Source organism: Artibeus jamaicensis, unplaced genomic scaffold (genome assembly GCF_021234435.1).
Source record: "Artibeus jamaicensis isolate MK-2021 breed Jamaican fruit bat unplaced genomic scaffold, CSHL_Jam_final contig_484, whole genome shotgun sequence".
Classification (NCBI taxonomy): Eukaryota; Metazoa; Chordata; class Mammalia; order Chiroptera; family Phyllostomidae; genus Artibeus; species Artibeus jamaicensis.
The window spans coordinates 1,953,455-1,974,963 of NW_026521859.1; the positions used below are offsets into that span (position 1 = coordinate 1,953,455).

At 35.7% G+C, this 21,509-nt stretch overlaps 1 protein-coding gene across 2 annotated transcripts in view; it reads right to left on the bottom strand.

The window, feature by feature from the left end:
• Positions 1–21,509, bottom strand: part of MLIP (muscular LMNA interacting protein) — a 260,956-nt gene that overhangs the window by 90,300 nt on the left and 149,147 nt on the right. For both annotated transcript variants that reach the window (XM_053668359.1, XM_053668358.1), the window contains 4 exons: positions 19,087–20,646; positions 9,568–9,639; positions 267–332; positions 100–183 (listed from right to left, as the gene is read on the bottom strand). In XM_053668359.1, coding sequence (XP_053524334.1) covers positions 100–183; positions 267–332; positions 9,568–9,639; positions 19,087–20,646 — 1,782 coding nt within the window. The remainder of the gene's footprint in view (positions 1–99; positions 184–266; positions 333–9,567; positions 9,640–19,086; positions 20,647–21,509) is intronic.

The following is a 21,509-nucleotide window of genomic DNA, read 5'->3' on the forward strand; positions in this document are numbered from 1 at the left end:
AATAAAGAGGACAAGGTTGTGATACATCACACTGAAATAGAGGCAAATGAACAGAGCAAAGCAAATGTTTGAATTGCACATTCTAGTCTAAGGCATTACCATAGACAAGGAATCCTGTAAGACCTTATCAATGGTAGCACAGAGCTCTTCAGTTTGCTGCCTGAGCTGTGCAGGGGAACAAAACTGGAAGAATTGAAACCAGGCACTGAGTTAGCAGAGAGTTTCGGGATTGCACTTCAAATGCAGGGGTAATACAAAGTCATTACCTCCAGAGGTAGGTCTACTGTGTTGTCCTTGGAGACACTTTCAGTCTTGGCTGGTTCATCTAGTGCCTAGTGGTAAATGAAATAGTTCTTATGTGAGGCTTTTAGTCAAATATAAATGTCATTAAAAAGTGTCTTCAAAGAAATCTTTTTATATCTCAATATTTCTGAGAAAAAAATCTCTGAATAATTTGATGAGCTCTTCTCTGTCACAGAGGCATTTTACACATGGGTCTAGTTTCTCTTGTGGAATCAATATCTCTATTATAAGATGTTGGAATAAAGAGGCTGTGTTTTTAAATATGCAGATTAGAACTTGGATATCTTATACATCCAGATGAGCCTCGTTCCCTTCCAAGAAGTCACCTTGAGAAGCTACACACAGAGATAAGAATGATGTAGACATTTCTCAAAATTTTACAAAAACTGTATTGAGAAAATGCTTCAGGACCAGTTTACAAGGACCATGCACATGGAATAAAAAAAAAAATCTTGCCTCCTTTTTAATTATTTACATCCAGTAGCTACCTTACTCATGAGACTCAGTCTCAAGTGACATCTAACTATCTGCCAAATAAAACATACTTTTTATTTATTGTGATAAATCACAAATATGTAAATGAAGAGAATAAGATAACACTCATGTTCACTGCGTTCACTTCATTTGGGATACAAGGTAAAATATTACAAAATAACAGAAGCCAGAATGTACTCCTCCCTACTCACTTCTCCCTCTTCATGAGAGAGGTAGCCATTATCACTCATTTTGTGGTTATCATCATATGTATGGCTTTATCATATTAATATATGCATACATTATTAGACAACATACAATGTAGTTTTTTTGCCCTGCATTAGTATAACATATGCTTCCAAAACTTGCTTTGTTTTTTGTTGTATTTTTCAACCACTTTGGTGAATTATGACTGACATACAAAAACCCATATTTAATGTATGTAACTGATGAATTTGGAAATAAGTATACATCCATAAAACCATCTCTACAATCTAGGCTATAAATATATCCATCACCACTGAAAATTTCTTCCTACCTTATTACTTTTTCCATGTAGTTATTTGTTCAGTCTTTCATTTACACATAGGATTCCATTATATGCATATTCTACACAAAAATGGATACTTTCTTCTGTTGCTGAATATTTTTATGGTGTCCCCAATTTTCACTTATAAACTGTAATAACTATCATCTATGTACATATTTCTTTTTAAAAATATTTTATTTATTTATTTTTAGAGAGAGGGGAAGGGAGGAAGAGAGGGAAACATCAATGTGTGGTTGCCTCTCACGTGCCCTCTACTGGGGACCTAATTTGCAACCCAGGAACGTGCTCTGACTGGGAATCCAACCCGCAACCCTTTGTTTTGCAGGCTGGTGCTCAATCCAATGAGTCACACCAGTCAAGGCTACACATTTCTTTAGACGCATGTTTGTAGTTTTAATATTATAGTATCTATGTAATAGTGTAATCATGAAGAGTCACTTTTATCAGATATTCTCAAAGTGTTCTTTAAAACAATTGAATAATTTTACACTTATCATAGTGATAAATGGCAGTTCTTGTTTTCACACTTAAACAAATTGTTAACATCCTGATGTACATTTAGTATCTCTCTTTGGTTTTAGATTTTATTTCCTTGATAATTTGTGAGGTTGGGTATCTTTCTTATGTTTTTCCCCTCTTGTTCATTGACATTGTTTCATTTGTCATTTGCATAGATGTAAGCTATTCTATATTCTGCTTTATTCTATGCATCAACAGCATACTTTTAGAACATAAAGTCATAGAAATCCTTGCTATCTAATGAGGCAGACAGCAGATTTTATTCTTCAAAAATACCTTACCTAATTCTTAGCCATTTTCTCTTTTACTCTAACTATATGAAACATTTGTCAAGTTGGGACACCCTATCACTTTGCACATAAGGGGATAGCATCATAATTACTTTTTTACTGTATCTCCTCAATACTGGATCATTTGCCCTATTATAATTGGGAAAATATAATATTTATTTTTGCAGCCTCAGGTAAGAGCACATGGTATGTGCTCAGTAAAGATCTTTAAGGATAGATTGAAAAGGTAACTTGACAAATAAATGGAGTTAAATGAATATGTAAATAAAAATGTGATTTTAATACTTCTCGGTAAAATGCTATAGAGAAGTGATTTAAACTCTTTAAATATTTTAACAAATAATTTCTTTTCCTATATTTCATTAAATTTGTTTACCATCAAAGATCTGAGCATGTGATCAGTGCTAATTTAATGAGAATATTGTTTCAGATAAAACCAAACAAGGCTAAGATCCTTGCTATTCTGTTGGAACTTATTACAGGCAAACATGACTTTCTTTGGACTATTTAAAATGTTGAAATTTGCTCAAGTAATGAAAACTATCTACTCTGGACAATTAGAAAATTGGGGTAGATAATGGCTTTAGGTCATTAGTGTGCTGAAACTTTGAAATGGGGACAACTCTAAGACTGCATTAAAATTTGGAAGGGGGCTACTTTGAGTTTAAATAGCCTCAAAATGTACTAGAATTGATTTTTTGATTGACAAGAAGTTATCAAACATATCATCTTAATCCATTCCTTCCAACAGCCATAAAAAGTAGTTTCTGTCTCTGTAACACAAAAATGTATTAAAATAAAATATATTCAACATAGATTGTTCTGTCACAGCTTAGCCAGCAGAACAGTATTGATATTTCTTTATATTTATTCGTTTTGAATGAAGTTTTCTCAGAACATTCTCCAATAAAAGATTTTTATTAAAAACAGGTTTTGCTACCAAACTGGATGATAGCCAACTGAGACATAATTGGGACATGCTGGAATTCTCTTTTCAAAGGTTCTTAACTAATATAAATTATCAGAAATATTCTTATTAAAAATAGTTATATTTTGCTTGTGCATCCAACTTGGGGGGGCCCATTTAAAAAAAAGACATAGTAAATCTGACTTTTACGATGAAATCACTTTTCAGCTCAGTACTAAATGATTATTAATACCTAAGAATTATGAGCAAGCATTGTAAATCAAAGTCCTCATGGGAATACATGCCAGCAAACTGTGACATGCATGCTCCCAGCAAAGGGAACAGCTTTGATGGAATTGCAAACAATTTTTATTCTGATATATTAAATCAGTCTAACCTACTTTCTTTGGAAATAGGATTAAGTTCTAAAAAGAACCAAAGATAGAATACATTAGATACTTTCTAAATAGAATTAGAAACTCACAACTTTCAAAGGAAGAATAATGTAAAGGGGCCTGTAAACTTTCTGTATTGCCTGGGCTATCCAATTGAATTAGATTTCAAAAATCTCATGGGAGAGTTACTATATATTTTATTAAGGATCAAATTAACTCCTCCACAATATGATTCATGCTAAACCTAAATGCTCTTATACTTTATTGATCTGACCCGCCATTTGGTGGAAAAAATCCTTTGAGGACTACAAAAGTTTTGCTTGATTTTTTTAGTGGTAAATATGAAACTACCTATAAGACTGAAAATAGTCTTGGCAAAATAAATCTCACTAGGGTTATATTTGGTTGAACATTCAGGACTACATAGCATTCAAATCTGAAGAAAAGGGAGAAATGTATACTGTAAGCCAAAGGGACATCCAGGTAGATAAAATACCTCTTCTTTAAAGAATATTTATCATTAAATTATTGTCAGAGGATTGGTTTAAAATTTTCAAAAATTGGGGAAATCAACTTGGCACTTTTAATTCCAAGATCTTTGGAAGATTACATGTCTGTGTCTCCCAAGAGAAGAAAAGAACTGTTTGCAAACCATTACAGGCAGTATCAAACCCATCCAACAAAGCTCAGTGGTAGGAGAACCCATACTTCTCCTTCATTTGATCAAAGGTATCATAAAGGTGTTTCTTATTTCCAGCCAGCACCTCCTCCACTGTAATTCACCTAGTATCTTTCAGTAGCTCGAGAAATCGGTCTGGTTTTGTAATTCCTTGCTCAGCAAAGTCTTCTCAGAGCTAAATCATTCCTTATTTTCTTTCATTGCTCTTCAACTAAAAAAACACTTCTGTGGCTCTAAGTTAATGAGAATTTAAATATATTTTAGCAAGTAATGAAAAAAAAGATTATAGACAGGGATCCCAAATCATCATCTCTTCCTCAATATTTCACTTCAGCTAGTTGATGTCACCACTTCGTGAGGAGGAGGGAGAGGTGAGGGGATAATCAGATCCCATTTGAGCTCCAGTGCAGCCCCTTACTAGCCCTGCTGCTTTGTGACACCTACTGGACATCTTTGATCATCAAAATCTTCACAGAAGGATGAGCCTAGGATTCAGCTCAGTGCCTGATACACAATAACAGTCACTGTGTAACATTGAGACTGTAATCTCTAATTGTAAAAGATGCCAAGACTAAAACCAACGTGCTTCCCTAATAGCAGAAAGTCCTGTGTATATTTTCCATGGAAGCAAAATTGATGAGGCTTATTCTACCATAAAAGAAGATGATAATTGCCATACACAAGACTCCTTTGTTTTTATAATCCTATGAACAAAAAAAATGTGCCTTAAAATTCCATGGAATATAATTGAAAATTTTAGAGAAACACCCAGCTATAAACTAAATCAATTCATTCAAAAACATTTGGAAAAAGTCTATTCTATTCTCTCAAACAATTCATGGTAAAAAATAAAACAACCAATGTGCAAAATTAAATATAGTTCAGTAAGTGTTTTAAAAGAGATGTGTACGTGGTAGACAACTGACTAAGGAGAACCAATTAGTGTAGATTTAAGTCTGGCACTTCTCTGTTGCTAAAGAAATTGGGCTAACATTCACTATTTATACTAATCTAAATTAAGAGATATCTCTCTAGGATAGGCCATATGCTAAGTTAGCAACCAGATTTTGTTCAATTTTTCAGACATGCCGAGATTTTAAAATAGTCTCATCCAAAAACATATGTTTAATCAGATTGGAGTTTACCAACTCATGTCTTAAAAAATTAAACTAGCAACTTAGAGTATATTGATTTGACAGCTGATGAGATATCTCAAATCTTTAAGTTTCTGTTTTTTAAAGCACAGTCTTCAAAATGGTTGTTTTTTGTCTTCCTTCCAACAAAAAAACAATTTATCTCAGACCTTTTATTTAAATAGTAAATCCTGTAATTTATACATGCTATTTATAAAGTTGAGCACCTCTAGAATTTTTCTTTCAGACTCACATAGCTAATGCATTAAATGTATCTTTAAAATGCCATTTGTTGGAAAAGAGTACCAATCATAGCTTTGATTTTATTCTCAGCAGTGCTTGCGAGGAAAAGAACAAAGAATTCAAATTAATTTCAAGAAGAAAATTTATACTGTTATGAAAAAATATTGATTACTTGTGAGACAAAAAATATGCATGTTACATGATTTCATGAAAGTATTCCCTCTTTCATCTTTCCTTTTTAACACAAGTGAACAATAAACATAATATTCTATTTAGAATGTTAATATGTACTCTTCTGTTTAATTTTAACTTTTTATCTATTGTTATCAGGCAAGTGATAAAAAGGAAAATTAGTCAACAAGAGAGATACTTTTAACCTTCTCTGAAAAGAACAACAGCACACACATAGACCAAAACCTAATGTCCGTATCAAAATTACTTTCTCTACAGAGCTTATTCTTTCTCTACTGTCAAACAGATTGTAATAAAGTCCATGGACAGTCACAAATCCAAGGTAATCTGATTACTTTGTTTCTGCTTTACAATCACTTGCATTTTATCCTCATCTCCATCTTGGAGATGATTATTGGTAGCAGATTAAGCCAAAGACCCTGAAGCAAACATGTTAAAATATGATGCCTTACATTTACTTCTTCCTATAAAGCCTTAGTTAACACTTAAGCTAAAAATGCTTCCCTCATAAATGTACATAGGGAAAAAAGAAAGAATACTGAATAAGCTATAAATTTAGGTTTTGATTCAGAAAATAAATTACAGAAGCACCAGAAATCTCATATACCCTGCCAACAAAATGTACCCTTTTGAAAATTATGTGATTCATCTAGGGGTGATTAATTCAGAAACCAAACCAGTGATTCAATGATAGCTTAATGTCTCATTAAAAGAGATGCCTGTATTTGAATTTGGAAGAAAACCTTGCTTTTAAAAATATTATTTTTAAATGACTCTGGTTCTTCGCTAATTATACTATATATTATGAAGCAGGATGTTTTCTAAAATGTCAACCGCAGATTTAATCTGACTAGAGGAGAGAATGAATTGCTGAACTAAAACTTCAATTAAATGTTAGTTCTATCTTCAAGTCATTTTACTGCACAGACGCGAACAGGTTATTGTAATGAGTCTGCAGCATCACCCCTCACCTTAAACGTGGTGTTTTGTGTGATGTTAAAGGGATCTCATAAACCATTCTGTGACTTAAAATACTCCAAAATGTTAATGCTTACCAAAATAGATGAGTTTCTGATGATTACAGCCTTAATTTTCCCACTCAATTCATAAACAAACTCCTTTGATTTAAACAGCATAAGGTGAGTTTTATTGCATAAACCAGCGATTTCCAACCTTTTCCATCTCATGGCACACCTAAATAAATTGCTAAAATCCTGCAGCACACCAAAAAATGTATTATAATTTTTGCCAATCTGATAAAAAATAGCTATAATTTTGATTCACTCATACTCAATGGCTACTGTTGCACTGGTCATTTTTTTTTTGACAGTCTAAGGAGAAAGAGGTCAGTGCCCCTGACTAAATGGTCAGGTAGTGGATGACTTCAAAATTCCTGTGGCACACCAGTTGAAAATAGCTGGCATAAACAGATGGTAAAACAGTCTGAATTACCAGATTTATTGTTTAAAAACTACAATCATAAAAAGAGCAGCAAAATGTCATTCAAGAAATATTAGTGAAAATTAAATGAATTCATAAAATATTGGGACTAAGACTTTTGTTATTGAAAAATTCCTACAAAGCTGTTTCTCATTGAGGAGCACATAATGTGGGAAATCAGCAAAAAATATGTGGAATTATGGAAAGGCTCTAAAGCAAAAACAAACATCAAATCATATCTTGTGACCTTTGAGCAATTCAAATATTTATGCTACAAAAACAATTTATCTTAGCCAAGGAGTAGTACCCACATTATTTCTCGTATAATAACCAATCCTCCCTAGAAAAATATTTTAAATTAGGCATCATGATAATTACATTCTGTGTTGTACTAAAACCAAAAATAATAATTTCCTAAAAGTGTGTTTTATTGAAAATTAAAAACACAAAACCTCTTCCATATGAAGTTGTATTAGATTCAGTATACGGTAATACAATCATACACATTGATGAAGTGGGTTTTTAATAAAGTTGGAAACTAAGTTAATGGTTCTTTATTTTTAATCAGTAATAGATGATAATTCCTAAAATCCATTTAATTGGAAGAGAGCTGGCAGACAGTGACTCTGGAACCGATAGTGACATCCAGCTTTATTTTACAAAAGTCGAGAAGAATTAACTTACTTTCCTAAGTAGAGAGTTAATATAGCAGAAGCACACAGGCAGAGCCAGGTTGGGTGAGACAGGCATGATGGAAGGACACCACGACAGAAGAGGCCCCTATCCTCCTCCTTGCCTGACTGCTTCGGGGGGGGGGGGGAGAGTTTTTCCCATTTCTGGGAGGGCAGCTGCTATTGACCATATTTCAGAAATGTCCACCTGAAATAGGCAGAGGGTCTGTGGTGAGGGAACACTGCTACTAGGACTCAACATAATAATAGGCAATTAGCCCTGGCTGCTGTAGCTCAGTGGATTGAACTCGGGCCTGGGAAACAAAGGATCGCAGTTGATTCCCAGTCAGGGCACATGCCTGGGTTGCAGGCCAGTTCCCGGCAGGGGACGCACAAGAGGCAACCATACACTGATATTTCTCTCCCTCTCTCCTTCCCTTTCCCTCTAAAGATAAATAAATAAAATCTTTAAATAAATAAATAAATAGCCAGTAGACACATGAAAAAAAATAGGCAATTAGGATAAGGGGCAACTGGGTGCACTTCTTGCATACTCCTGAAGCCTCCTGGAATCAGTGTTTTAGGCCCATCTTTTAATGAGTTATAAAAGGTAGAAATTTAGAAGAGAAGCTAGAGAAATAGCTGCTAACCTCCCTGCAGCCCAGTGACACACCTCTGCCCCCGATTCAAAGCACTTATATACACAGAGTATAGATTCTGGATTACATGTGGGTAATTTATGATATAAGCAACGCTGCCCACTAGTGCTTACCTACTTGCTACTTAGCGCGGCTCACTAATAATTCCTACACTGTAGACAAGAGTTCATACAAAGACGTTATGCCCCAGATCATGCTAAAATAACAAAAATGTAGATTCACAAACCAGGGGTCAAAATACCACGTGTTTGGCAAATATTATCATTTGACAAATGATAATAATAGTATTTGAAATATCAATTATACAGAAAAAATATTCAGTGGGTTTGATACACAAAAAGATATATTGCCTAAATATTATAGAAATAACATGTAAAATAAATAATTTCATAGACTTAGTAATTGATTTCACTTTGATTCTGATATGATCCTCTTTTTGGCCTTCATTTGAGCAGCTGTAATATGCTTATTGAATGAGAAGCTTTAATCTAATTTGCCTACTGAAGCAGAATCCTATAATTTTATAATTAATGACTCCTAATAGCAAAGCAAAAATGCCCTGGAGCCATGTGAGAGGATGGGTCATTGGAAGTGATCTCAATCCTCCCCGTCATTGATGGAGGTAGGGTGAGTAGCCAGCAGGAATGGTAAAGAGTTAGCCCATCATGGGATTTAAGGAGCTAAGGTGACACTCTGCTAACATGTTTCTGCACTGTGGAAGTTACTATGAGACCAGCTTTTGACCACGGTGGCCAGTGGCCCATGTAACCCCATTTCACCTCCACTATTCTGATCAACACAAGTAGAACTGCAAGCTCTTGAATATAACAACCATATAAAATACCAAAGGACAGCAATCTATCTACATCTCAATTAAGTCCCCCAGGGCTACTTGGCATAGGACTACACAGCTCTAGGCCCTTATTGATCCTCGTGATAAGTCAATGATGTCTTTGATTTTATTCATCAAGATGTTTTTAATCACATCATCCTAAAACAAAAGCAGACTTTTCTTTTAGTAAAGACAGAACTTCAAAAGAGAAAATTCAGAAAACATAACAAAAAGGACATTAGAAACATAAAAGTCACTCTGCTTTTGAGCCAACACTGACCTTCTGTTCCAAAAGCAATATGTTTGTAGGGATTGCTGCAAAAGCCTTGTAGCTTGACTTGGTCTTGTATTGCTGGAATGGGTAACCAGAAAGCAAGAGTGGAGATGAAAAGAGTAAAGAATATAATATAATTTTAGACTAGTTCTACCCGGTTAAATGACAAGTCATTAAATAAAGAAAAGAGTTATTATGCTTGAATAACTTGTTTTTAATGGAAAAATATTAGTTCACCATGTTAATATTTCACAGAATGAGAAGTACAGAAACATCACAGTCATAAGCCTAGGGATTATGGGCAATTATACAATCTATAGTTTCAGAATTTAAAAGTATCAATTTCTAGAAAGTTATATATAAATTTCTCATTAACAACATTTTCTCATAGGAGTATTGTTCCATAAACTTGAGGGTTCTCTTTTTCTTGAATCTCAAACGAAAGTGATTCTTTCATTATAAGGTCATAATTAACAAATATTATGCCAACAAAATAGGTTTAGCTTTTGATATATTTTCTTATATCATTCATAAAAACAAAGATCAGAATACATAAAATTTAGTAGTCTTTTAATAAGCAGCACATTTTGAATAGAAGTAACTTCATCAGTTTAACTCCAAAATGGAAGTACTAGAAAGCTCTTGGTCTTAAACTAATTTTTTAAACCTTATCACCGCCTATACTTTCTAATATATGAATATTAATGAATCAAATGATAACATGTCCTGAGTTTTAGGTATAACTCAGAAAAACATAGTTTAGTTTTGTGTAGTGTCGGGGAGAGGGCTGAACATGAGGAAGCTGTAGAAATCGGGATTATATTCATAATCAAAAGCCTGGCTTTGATATTGCCGTGGGTCCCAAGCTGCTTAACTAAGTTTAAGGCTCCTGTCACTTCAGAAGCCTCTGTCTCAGGCCGCTTTGCCAGTGGCTGGGTCGGGGGAAATCTGTGCACAGCCCCGAGCTGCTTCAGTGCACTAAAAAGCAGAACAAAGGGACTATAGAAGAAGACAGGATAATCAAATCAAATAAAGCCTTGAGTTTTATGGATATAATTGAAGTAAACTTCATTAAACTGATGCAATGAAGGTAAGAAAAATCGAAATATCTGACCTTTCGAAAAGAAGTCTCAGGCCCCTTTCAAGACTTAAGTATCTGTCTTCACCCAGCACCGCTATCTTCTCTAGACAACAATGTACTTGGATACAAAGAAAAAGTCATCTCTTCACAGGGAATAGGAGCTGACATTTATTACTAGGCAAATTATGTACATTCCCTCATTTAGTTTTACAGAAACGCTGTAACTAAAGGGTCATTAGGAAAAGAAGACATGGTGAGGTGAAGTGTACTTTTGCCTAAGACTACACAGCCCGTAAAGAGTGGAAACAGGTTTAGCATCCGGGCTTGCCTGGATCCAGTATCCATACTTTCTCTATAATATAGTACATCCTGCCAATCAATATTTAAAGACGAATAATACAGAATAAAATATATCATTAATACTGCATGATGGCTTTATGGATATTTAATTGTAATGACAGTTGCTGTAATAATAGCTAGCAATCACTGTGTATCAGGTACCATTCTTCTAAATGTTTTATGCATATTGTCTCATTTAATTAGTGCAACAAATCTATTAGGAAGAGACTGTAATATATTCACTTGATATATGGGAACTAAAGTGCAGGATGTTAAATAACTTATCTCGGGTAACCAGCTAGTAGGTCATAGTTGGGATCTGGATGCAGGCACTCCAGCTCAGCAACAATGCATTTGTCTACCATCTGCCCTTGCCTCTCAGCTCAGGATGCATAATCACTTATAATGTTTGCCCTCTGTCTTCAACTACCCTAAAGCTTAGAGCTGGAGAAACCTTTACACAGAGATATCATGTTAATGCACATGTCATGCCATAGAATTTTACTGTGTGGTTTAATGCCCTCACCCAAGACATATATCTCTTTGGTACTCTGTTCAGGCACCACATCAACACTTACTACCTCCCAAGGCAACACATTTAGGCAAAATTGTTGGAATTGGTATGAATTTTTTCTTTGTATTGAGGCCAAATACGCTTCCTGCTAACTACTCTATTGTTCCTCTCTCTCCTCCCTTGGAATCGTGCGCACTCGAAGAGCTAGCTCTCTTCAGAGCGATACTGGGACGTTCGGCTCTTCCTACCAACTGCTCCTGAGCGATCTTTAACTGAAGAATTTCACTGTTCTTATCATTTCCCTCTGTCAATATTTCCTTAAGTTTTGAATGGGTATGTGTTTAATTAGATCTATTTTTAATACAAAGTAGAATATAATCATCATTTTCAGGATTCGACAAGTCACTTAATACAATGAAGACTATAATAATTAAAATTGCCTCTTTGGTTTTTGTGGTGAGTTTAGAAAATACATGAGAGTGAAGTTGGAGTTATTTCATATTGTTGGATCATACTGAACATGTTATCACCTAAAATCCCGAATCCTTTCATTTTTTTACACATTTGTTGACATGAAAATCCATCCTGTAGTTAGGCTTTTTCTCTAGATCCAGAAACAGTACTTTGGGGATTAACTCTATCTAACTTCATCTGACTATATTTGGTTTGTCATTGTAAACTATAAAGATGAATATTTTTATATCATGCATGAACCATCTTGTTAGGTATGTCATTTTTATTTTCAAGTCACATAGCAGGCATAAGGAACTCTTGTCTACTGAGTTCTGTCAACCTAATTGACATCAATCAACCCTATAACTATATTTGGATACAGCAGCTCAACTCATGAATTCATTTAACAAAATATTATTGAGTATATACTTTGTAACATACACTCTAAGTACTTGAGATTCAGTAGTGAACTAAACACACAAAGCCTTTATTTTCTAGAGCTTCTTAGGTCCTAACATAAGGATGGAGACAAACCATAAACAAATAAGAAAGCAAAGGAAAAGTCATAGGGAAACAAATAATGTCCAGAAATGTGAAATAAGGTAATAGGTTAGAGAGTGACCTTGGGGATGCTTTGGGTTGGGCCCGTTGCACAAATGTGAGTTTGCAGAAACACATCAATACATTTTGCATGTCTCTTTTTGTTCGTGATATAATAAAAGGTATCACAGAAGCTAGAAATTGGAAGGCATGCAATAAATAAATTTCTGTTGCTTGAAGAAAATGTCTCACTCCCAGTTATAACTGCTTTTGTAAACATTCATGAACCAAGAATATAGGCTATAACTTACAGAATTTATCTTCCATATTTTTGAAAAATGAAACATATAGCTCACTTCTTATTCCTGGTAAATCTCTTATTTTCTATCATTTAAAATAGTTTTGCAATAGAAGTAGAAATTTCATCTGTTTTAAGACACAATGTATCTAGACCAGGAAATATGAACTTACTTAGAACTAAGTGATCTTTCTAGCTCCTCATCTATCTTAGGCTATATGAATCTCCACGACATGTATAGCTTTCCCTTTTCAGTCTGAAAATCATTCTTGTTGCCATAAAAGATACATTTTGGGTTTACTATATTTCCTCTGGGTTCTTTTAACACTATTCTAAATTGAAACATATTTCTTCTACAGGTCTCCAAGGTTCCCAGGTGTTAAACCAAATTCACTGGTTTCCCTTCTTTTGTTTAAAATTACAAATCACTCTACTTAAGGTAAATATAACTTGAATAATAAACTTTAGTATTACAGGCTGAAATCACCATCAGCTAATCATAGAAGGTAGACCTGACCAGCCTGACCCTCAATGTAGCAAAATATTCCCCAAGGGATGGAAACAAAGCTTTTGTCAACCACTGACACGTGCATGTAAATCACTGCTAAAATCAATCCAGAAAGCCTAGCTAGAGAGAAGTGAAGAAAATGGGGCACAGCATTGGCTAGTATAGAGATGGAAGTGACAGAATAGAAGAGATTGGGAGAATCATGGAAAATCCAGAATCCCCAGAAAGGCACCAAGAACTTTGTGGAGGAAGTATAGTAAAAAACAGTAGAGCAAAAAGAGAGAAAGGAAACAAAAAATATGTGTGTAATTTCAGCTGTTTTACCATTTCACATATATCTGGCTGTAATGATTGATGAATGTTTGTTACTCTACCTACAAAATATATACAGAAACGATATCTTTGCCTTCATTGCTATAATGTCACCAGAGCCACCATCATTTACCGAGGGTGTTACAGAGCCTCTTAAGGTGTTTTTTCTTCCCCTCTTACCCTCTCAGAGTCTACTCTTAATACAGCAGCCAGATGGATAAGACTGTGTTAGTTATCTCTTCAAAACCCTGTAATTGCTTCCTGTCTTACTCAAATTAAAAATCAAAAACTTAGACCCTGGCTGGTGTGGCTCAGTTGATTGAGCAGCTGACTGAGAAGCAGAGCGTTGCTGATTTGATTCCCAGTCAGGGCACATGCCTAGGCTGCAGGCCAGGTTCCCCAGTTTGGGGAGCATAAGAAGCAACCACACATTGATGTTCCTCTCCCTGTCTTTCTCCCTCCCTTCCACGCTATCTAAAAATAAATAAATAAAATCTTTTTAAAAAGAGAGCTTTAAAAGAAAGAAAGAAATTAATAAATAAATAAAAATCAAAGACCCAGAAGCGGTCTGCAAGAGCTCCCAGGCCTGCAATAGCTCTGAGTTACATCTCCCTCTTGACAACCTCAGGGTCCCCTCACCCCACTTGCACCACACTGGCTCCCCTGTTCCTTATGTCTGCCAGGCACTCTCTGGCCTCAGGGATTTTTCCTGACTATGCTATCTCATGATCAACCCCTCATGGGTTGTCACCTTCTGAAAGAAATCTGTCTTGAGTGCCCAGCATGAATTTCTGACACCATTCCTCACCCTGCTATACTTTTTCATATGACCTTGTAACACACAAGAAAATTTACTTATTTAGGGGGAGGGGTTATTGTTGATTCTGTTCCACCATAGAATATACACTCTATGAGCAGATATTTTGCTATTATATTCATGGAAATACATGCTTACATATTTGAAAAGTGCCTTGCACATTGATAAGCACTCAGTACATATTTACTGAATGAACAAGTGATTTGTTTGAACCCACGTGAACATCAAGCCCATGAAGGTATATTTCATATTGCTCATTTTCCAGATTACATGTGATCAGCAGAAATAGAGAGTTACATAGAGACTGTTGCCAGGATAATAGGTTTGGAAATGTCTTGAGGCCTTCAAGGAATGAGAGTTTATAAATAAAGTACCAGCTATGAGTTCATGAAACATCAGAAAGCTCCCAACTCTTTCCTTAAATATGCTATGTTTGCAAATAACTTTAAGGCCTGCATAAGCACGCCACCAACTTGAGTAAGTGTCAAAATATACGGAACATCCTAATAACTCACTAAGAGAAAATTTAAATTTGGGCAAAATATGTGACCCAAATACAACTCCATGGATTAATTTTGTGATATTCAGGCTTTCCCAGAGAGGAAGAGTATCTCAGAAAACGTAGGGCTTGATCGAAGAGTAGGCTGAACAACATTCAGGGAAATCCATCCTGTCCATGGCCATGCTACCCTTATTATGAAATAATATCCTCAACTACATCGGAAATAATCGCTATATGTGAAATGATATACCTTAACTATATCTGAAATAATCACTATATGTGAAATAATTTTCCTAACTATACCTGCAATCAAAAAATATCAATTATATCAAGCTAATGCGAACAGATTCAGAACCTTACGATTCGATCTGTGAAAAAGGAACACTAAACATACTTTTATCTGAATTTAGCTCAGCATACTCTAGCTGTTCCATTTTATTTTAATAGCAAAGGCCAGCAGGTCCTTTGAACTAATACCCTTCAAGCATTCATGTTTTAATTTGATGTCCATTTGTATAATAGGACCCCTTTCCTTTCTGGATCTGGCACTAAGTGGAGCTGATCTAAATCTAAAGTTCTTTGATTTCAGAGATAGCCCTGTGCTCATACCAGCACCACAGCGGAGCAAAACAAGAAAGAATTTGTAAAAGCGTATAACTTCTTTGATATCCCAAAGCTTTTGTCTATTTCTTTCTACCAATCTATAAAATAATCTTAGCAATTGAATAAAAACTAGTCAAACTTCAAAAGAAAGTAAAATAAGGTTTATCTACCCCAGATTCCATTTAAATGAATTTTTATACTCAAGTTATAATTTCTGGAAATAATAGTTTGCAATAAAAGCTACCGGAAGCTGATTTTTACTTGGAGAGATGATAACAAGAAGCAAGGAAGAGATAAATAGACAAAGAACAGAATAGTCTCAGAGAGCAACTATTTTTGCAGAAGTTATTCTAGGTTTTACCCATTATAAGAAACAATTTTTCTTCAAAGCAACAGATGAAAATAGACATATTATAATTTCTTTATATTTTCTTAATTGTATTTACATCAAATTATCATGCATTTCTATACACTTAATTTTTAACTTATAAATGAAGTAAAACAAAATAGAGGGCAATTGCTGAAAATTTAGTAACATTGGGAGCCATAAGTGAACTGTAGAAAAACAGTTCTTTAACAAAATTGATTTTAGGACAAAAAAAGGGCTTAACTTATCAAAAGCCCCTCTGGGCCAATTCTCTTCCAACTATTTCCAAAGAAAGAAACAGGATGAAACATGAATGAAGCAAAGTGAACCACAAACAGAAGCAGTTTGAAGAAGGCTCTGGAGTACCATCACTGTTCGTGCATGAAGGTGATGACCAAGTGTATGGCACTACGGCTTAAGAAATAATTGCTAATGAAGTCGGGGAAATAGTAATGTTTAGATCTCCAATTTGTTTAATATACCACAAAGGAATTCCACAATCAAACACGTGTATTGAAATGGTAACCACCATGTCAGTTTTACCTCAAATAAATAATATTTTTTAATTTTTTTATTTAATTATTTTTCAAGTATAGTTTTCTATTTTTCCCATCCCAGCCCACCCCACCTTGTGCTCCCCACCTCCCTCTCATTTCCACCCCCCTTAGTTATTGTCCATGTGTCTTTTATACTAGTTCTTCTAAATCCCTCCCCCTTTTCTCCTTAAATTCCCTCCCCTCTCCCCTCTGGTCTCTGTCCCCCTGTTCTCTATTTCAGTGTCATTGTTTTTATTTTACTTGCTTGTTTGTTTTGTTGTTTAGCTTCCCTGTTAAAGGTGAGATCATATGATATTTGTCTTTCAACACCTGGTTATTTCACTCAGCATAATGCTCTCCAGTTCTATCCATGCTGTTGCAAAGGGTAGGAGCTCCTTCTTTCTCTCTGCTGCATAGAATTCCACTGTGTATATGTACCACCAATCTCAAAGAAACACCAGTCTCAAAGAACCTATGCACCACAATGTTCACAGCAGCACCATTTATAATAGCCAAGAGTTGGAAATAAATATTTTTTAATTTAGAGTTATACAAAAAGTTAGATTTTCTCTCTCCCATTTGCTTTGAAAGTTTAAAATACAAGGACTTAATCTCTCATAATTCATTTTGAAAATGACTCAAGTATATGTAAATTAATAATTTTATTATCCCATAATAATGATGATTTCTTTCATGAGAGATATTTAAAAAGGCTAAAATGATAATTAATATATGAGTTTTTGTTTTATAGCAATAACTCATAGTAATAAAGAACATGGCTTCAGGAATCAGTAGACTTAAATTAAATACACATGTCAGCTCTCCCAGGACAAGATAAGTGACCTGGGCAAATTAGTCACTGAACTTCAGTTTCTTGGTGTATACAATGGAGAAAATAACATTACCAACCTCAAGTGGTCATAAAATTTAACTGACATAGTCCCTTTTAATTAATTTCTAACTATTTTGTATAAGTGCTAGGATATTTCTTGACTCACAGAAAGCATTCAATATCTGTTGCAACAATCACCATTACTATTATCATCACTACTCAATGGTGGGCCAATTTTCTTATGTCTCCACATGTGTTCCCCTGGAATCTTCTTCTGTGTATTTGGTCTGGCTATTTACCATTTCTGACATACCAACTCCTCCCCTCTTCATTAAGATTAATTCTAAATATTTTCAACAGGACCAACATTTATAATAAATTCCCTCATTAACCATATCTCATAATAATATTTCTAGTATATCAAACTCAGGGCACAATTACATGTAACTGCATTACACTATGTTAATATTTCCATGTACTTGTTTCTAGCTTTATTATACATTTAATAACTCTATAGCTTCTCCACATCATGCATTTATTTTTGATAAATAAAAATTTTTAAGATGAAAAAATTGTTTCTTACTTTCCTTAAACACACACACAAGCACATATGCACACATATCTCAAAAACACTAGTATAGTGGTAGGCATACAGTGGGTGTTTAATGCATGCATAAGTTGAATCACATTGCAATATCATTAACAAGAGAATGTGCATTCTTTCCCATTTTAAGTTTATTGTTGAAACAGAGTTGAACACAATCTCCCAGAACTTGGAAGCTCTAAAACTTACTTTAATGCACTAAACTGAAAATCCCAATTCCCTGTTAATGTAAGCACTTTCATAATTTTATGTTATTTATATAACAATGGCCAAATTCTGGGTGTGTAAAATCCACAATCTAAAGTATCTGAGAATGTCTGGGAAGTGGTCATGCTCTAGATCAGAGGTGCTTTCCTCCAGAAGAAATGAGCTCCACAGGTCACTCCTTCAAATGTTTCCTTTCTCATATTAAAATAAATGCCGGTTTCACACCTCTGCTCAGTGGTTTGCTTCAGAGCACTTAAAAGTCAATATTTCCCCCTTATTAATTTTATTTGCTTACACCCAGCCTGTCTATTCTTTCTGCATTTCATAATTACTAAGTTTTTTGGTTTATTGTAAATCAAATAATTTTCTCATATAAAGGAATTTTCCATTCCCTTTTGCCCTATATGTGTATAGCTCAATCCATATTGCTTTAGCTTGAGGCATAAAGAGCAACTAAGAATCAACATGGTAGAAGGCAAAAAATTAATAATTATGAATGAATGACAGCAAAGAAATAAATTTCAAATTGGCTTGGCAAGAATATGGGCCTAGATCTAAGATAACATCCCATTTTACACTAATCCTGTCTACTATTCTATCAGTACAGAATATTTTGATGGACAATAGAGTCCATTTATTAAATAATTAGAAATGTATCATATTCCCAAATCTCAACTAGCTGCTTTAATTCCATCTTGGGAATCTATGATATAACTCATATTATTATGCCTGAAGCTATAAATATAAGAAGTTCCCATAAGAGAAGAATTCACTAAATGAAAGAGTTTTACAGAAACATGCACAGTTTTAGACAGATTATAATTCATCTCCATGTTCAAATACATCAAATCCTAGTTCCCTCCATCCCTCCACTGCCAAATGCCCTTGCAGTTTTTCTGCCTCCTTGTCAGAATCGAATGAATGTCATAATTGCTAATATTCCCCCTCCCCAGAAAAAATGATTCTTCTGTATTTCAAAATAAGCATGCACCATGCAGCGTGCAAAAAATACCTTGGGTTTCTTATTCTCAGAGTCTGCTGATGTGGGCAATGCACAAGGTGAAATCAGCTCCTTGGTTCTTGTTAGAGAGGTGGGAGGTGATGGGGTTGAAATGGATGACCTGTGGTCGGATACTGAGCTTTCAGATTTCCCGAGTCTTGAAGGCAAGGTACCACTGCCACAATTTGGGCGCAGTGCTGAAGGACTGAGCTGGAGTGCCTGAGTGGGAAGATTAGTATGAGGGAGAGGGAAGGACCCCAATTTGGGATGAGAGGCAGAGCTAGCACTGGAGACAGGGGGTGGAGGAGGAGCTGAAGGATTCTGGGGTGGTGCTTTCTGGGACCTGTTGATCAGGTTTGAAAGGGCTGGGGAAGGATGGAAACATTTCTCTGGGGAGGGGAGTGTGGCTCTTTGGTTAGTGGAAAATGTAGAAGGTAATGTAGAAGGTAATGTAGAGGAGGCTGATTCAGAAGGATATGTATAAATATTCCTGGGCTTTTCCAGACCTCTGAGGTCAGCATCCCTTTTGCCCTTCCAAGAAAAAGGAGAAAAGCTCGGGGGAACGGGAGGAAGACCTACAGGACTGAAAGTATTGGTTTGTGGCAGGGAGGGGGTAGGGTTGTTCTTCAGAGAAGTGGGTGATGGTGTTTTCTCCACATTCAAAGAAGCAAGGCTGCTGCTCGCATGTTTTGTGGGAGAGAGGGAGGGTGCCTGAGAAAGGGAAGCAAATTGGGTGAAAAAAGGTAAGTGAAAGGATTGTTGGCTAGTGTCAGAAACCTGCTGTTCTCTTTGCTCAGGAGACCCTGCCCCCAGTGAGCAACTTGAGAGAGATTTTTGAGGTGCGGATAGGGTTTGCTTTTCTTTTTGATCGAGTGTGAGTGTGGATGAAGCCAGCGAATTGAGAGAGAAAGTGGGACAGGATGCAGGGGAAAAGGGTCTCTGATGAGAAGGGTTTGACTTGAGGATGGCGGTGAGAAGAGAAAGCCGGGAGGGCACTGGGGATTTCACCCCTGACTTTGAGAGATTTCCACTGGATGACGCCGGGCTACAGATGGTGGAAGAAGAGCCATGGAAAGAGGAGGTCAAAGGCTTTGGACTTGGAGAGAGTGAATGCATGACAATACGGACTGGTATGTAGGAGGCTGAATCCGACTTCGGAGAAGCACCAGAGGATTGCGAAGGAGAGGTTCTCAGACTTTCTCTGGGGCTAAGGACATGAGAAGCTGACGTCTTCCTCAGAGCTTCGGATGTCAGTCCAGGTTTTTGATCTGCTTCACTGGGACTGGATAAATTAGAACCTGATAACTGAGTGGAATAGGGCAACTCTACTGTCGAGGAGGTGCCCTTTGATGCAAAAAAGGGTGAAGAGTGAGCGGAAGTTTGGAAATACGTGGCTGTTTCTTCTATCAAGGCCCCACTGACATCCAGCCTCCTAGTGTGGAACTCTTCTAGGACAGAGGCTCCGGGCAGGTTAACTGGGTCAGGTGGTGTTTTCTGATTAGTTGGAGAAACAAAGGAGAGAGCAGGTGGTTTACAGGCAAGCTGCTCAGAGGTAGTGGAAGAAGAAGTTAACTAGAGGAAAGAGAAATAGACAGATTGTAATCGGGCATTATTTGTGACATTATCACAATATTCTTGGCGCTTGTGTGTTTATGCAAACAGTTCTATTAGATTGTATGAAGAGGCACCTTAAATCTCCATAAAATAGGAGAAATTCTGTTTTGCTAATAAGGCATTGCTTTGAGTTTGAAGTAACATATAAATAAACTGTGAGGCATTATATACAATAGCATATTTATTCCCTAAAATGACCATCAATATTAAATTGTATCCACATATTTCCAGTTAAAAAACAATTCATCGACAAAATCTAAAAGAGTTATCTTAATTTGGAATCACGTCATTTGAAAAGACTGAAACCACCATCAATATAAATTTCAAAATTCACCTTGGAAAATGAAATAAATATTCTATTGAAAGTATCTAAACCATAATATAATAATAATGAATAACAACCCTTAAAAAATCAACATACTTTGAAGCTTGAAATTCTAACACTTGGACTAGCCCTACATATTGGGAAACTAAAAATGCCCCAGATTCAACAGATGCAGCACTCAACATCAGCATACAGTGATAAACAATGAGAGAGTGAAAGCAAGTCCAAAACACAGAGGGAAGCCCAGCTTATAGAAAATATTTTCCCTTATTACTTGCCAAAATGAACACGAAACAAAGGACTTGGTTATACTGAACAGAATGCGTGCTCTCTCGCAGCAAAGGAATCCAGAGAACTTTACGAATGCAGTCTGCCTGAAACAAGGCAGCCCGTCAACTCCACATAAAATGAAGAAATAATGCATCATTGTCAAGAGAGGCTAGGCAGAGCCTGTAAAATGACAAAGTGCATGTATACCTGTGCTATTTTAAAAATC